The 1,138-nt window shown below is 37.3% G+C and overlaps 1 protein-coding gene across 1 annotated transcript; it reads right to left on the bottom strand.

The window, feature by feature from the left end:
• Positions 1 to 443: 443 nt before the first annotated feature.
• On the bottom strand, positions 444 to 1,124 carry LOC124892800 (cytochrome P450 94A2-like). Its single transcript, XM_047404003.1, has one exon. It carries the CDS (start codon positions 1,122 to 1,124, stop codon positions 444 to 446), a length of 681 nt encoding a protein of 226 aa, XP_047259959.1.
• Between the last annotated feature and the right edge of the window lie 14 nt (positions 1,125 to 1,138).

Raw genomic sequence — 1,138 nt, 5'->3', positions numbered from 1 at the left:
TAGGGAGTAAAATTTATTAGCATTAAATTTCCAGCAGATATTCAAATTAATCACTTTTCTAAATGAATGCAGGTCGTTGGTGCAGCGCATTGGAGAATCCGAAAATTCAGCAAACATTCAAGGGGATAATGAAGTAGCAGACAAGTTAGCGAAGGAAGGAATGAAACGAGCACATTTTGAATCTCTTAGAAGTTGTCATTATGCAGTATTCTGCGTAATGACTATTTGCTTTTTAATATTTCCCATCTATTTTAAACCCAAAAAAAAAGAAAAAGAAAAAAACTTCTTGTGATTTCAGTAACATTTTGACATGGAGCAAAAACACACCTAATCACCAGGCAAATTAGCGTTATGGATAAAACATGGAGAAAAGCACATAATACATGAAGAAGAAATATAATGCCAAGTGCTCTTAGTGATTCTAACTTATAGTAGTAACAAAGTTACAAATTTTGGCAACGTTGCAGAATTTGCACTGGAAAACCATTTCTCATCATGGATGTCATGCACGAACCATAAACCGGAATATAACCTTCCACGGCTGGAACAATCTGAAATCGCCTTAGCACAATTGTTGCCACTAATTTCATTTGCATGAAAGCAATTTCTTTTCCGATACAAGTCCTTGGCCCTGCTTGAAACATGGGATATGTAAAAGGGTCCTTTGGAATAAACCTCCAATTCCCTGTTCTATCATCTCTTTCAAGCCGCCTCTCGGGTTCAAAATCCGCCCAACTTTCACCCCACAGTTTTGGTGATCGTCCCATAGCAAAAATGTTGTATAAAACACGCGTTCCCTTCTTCACCTTGGTTCCATCAGGCCAAATATCGTCTTTCATTGCTTGCTTCGATTCTTGAGGGACTGGTGGGTAAAGTCTCATGCTTTCACAAATAGAAGCATGCATATATACCATTTCCTTCAAATTATTACTATCCTCTTTCTGAAGAATTTCTCTTACGATCTCCTTTTCCACTTGAGGATTACTCGAGACTAACCAAAAATACCATACTAAAGCTGAACACAAAGTGTCTTCCGCACCCAAGATGAGATTAATAGCCTCATCAATGTAAAAATTTTCATCAAACACAGACTTATTTTTGTGATCATCACTCTTTGCTAGCATCCGGTCAAAGAAAG

Source organism: Capsicum annuum, unplaced genomic scaffold (assembly GCF_002878395.1).
Source record: "Capsicum annuum cultivar UCD-10X-F1 unplaced genomic scaffold, UCD10Xv1.1 ctg50769, whole genome shotgun sequence".
NCBI classification, from domain to species: Eukaryota; Viridiplantae; Streptophyta; class Magnoliopsida; order Solanales; family Solanaceae; genus Capsicum; species Capsicum annuum.
Note: the sequence above shows the minus strand (reverse complement) of the source record. Positions and strands in the feature narration are given on the sequence as shown.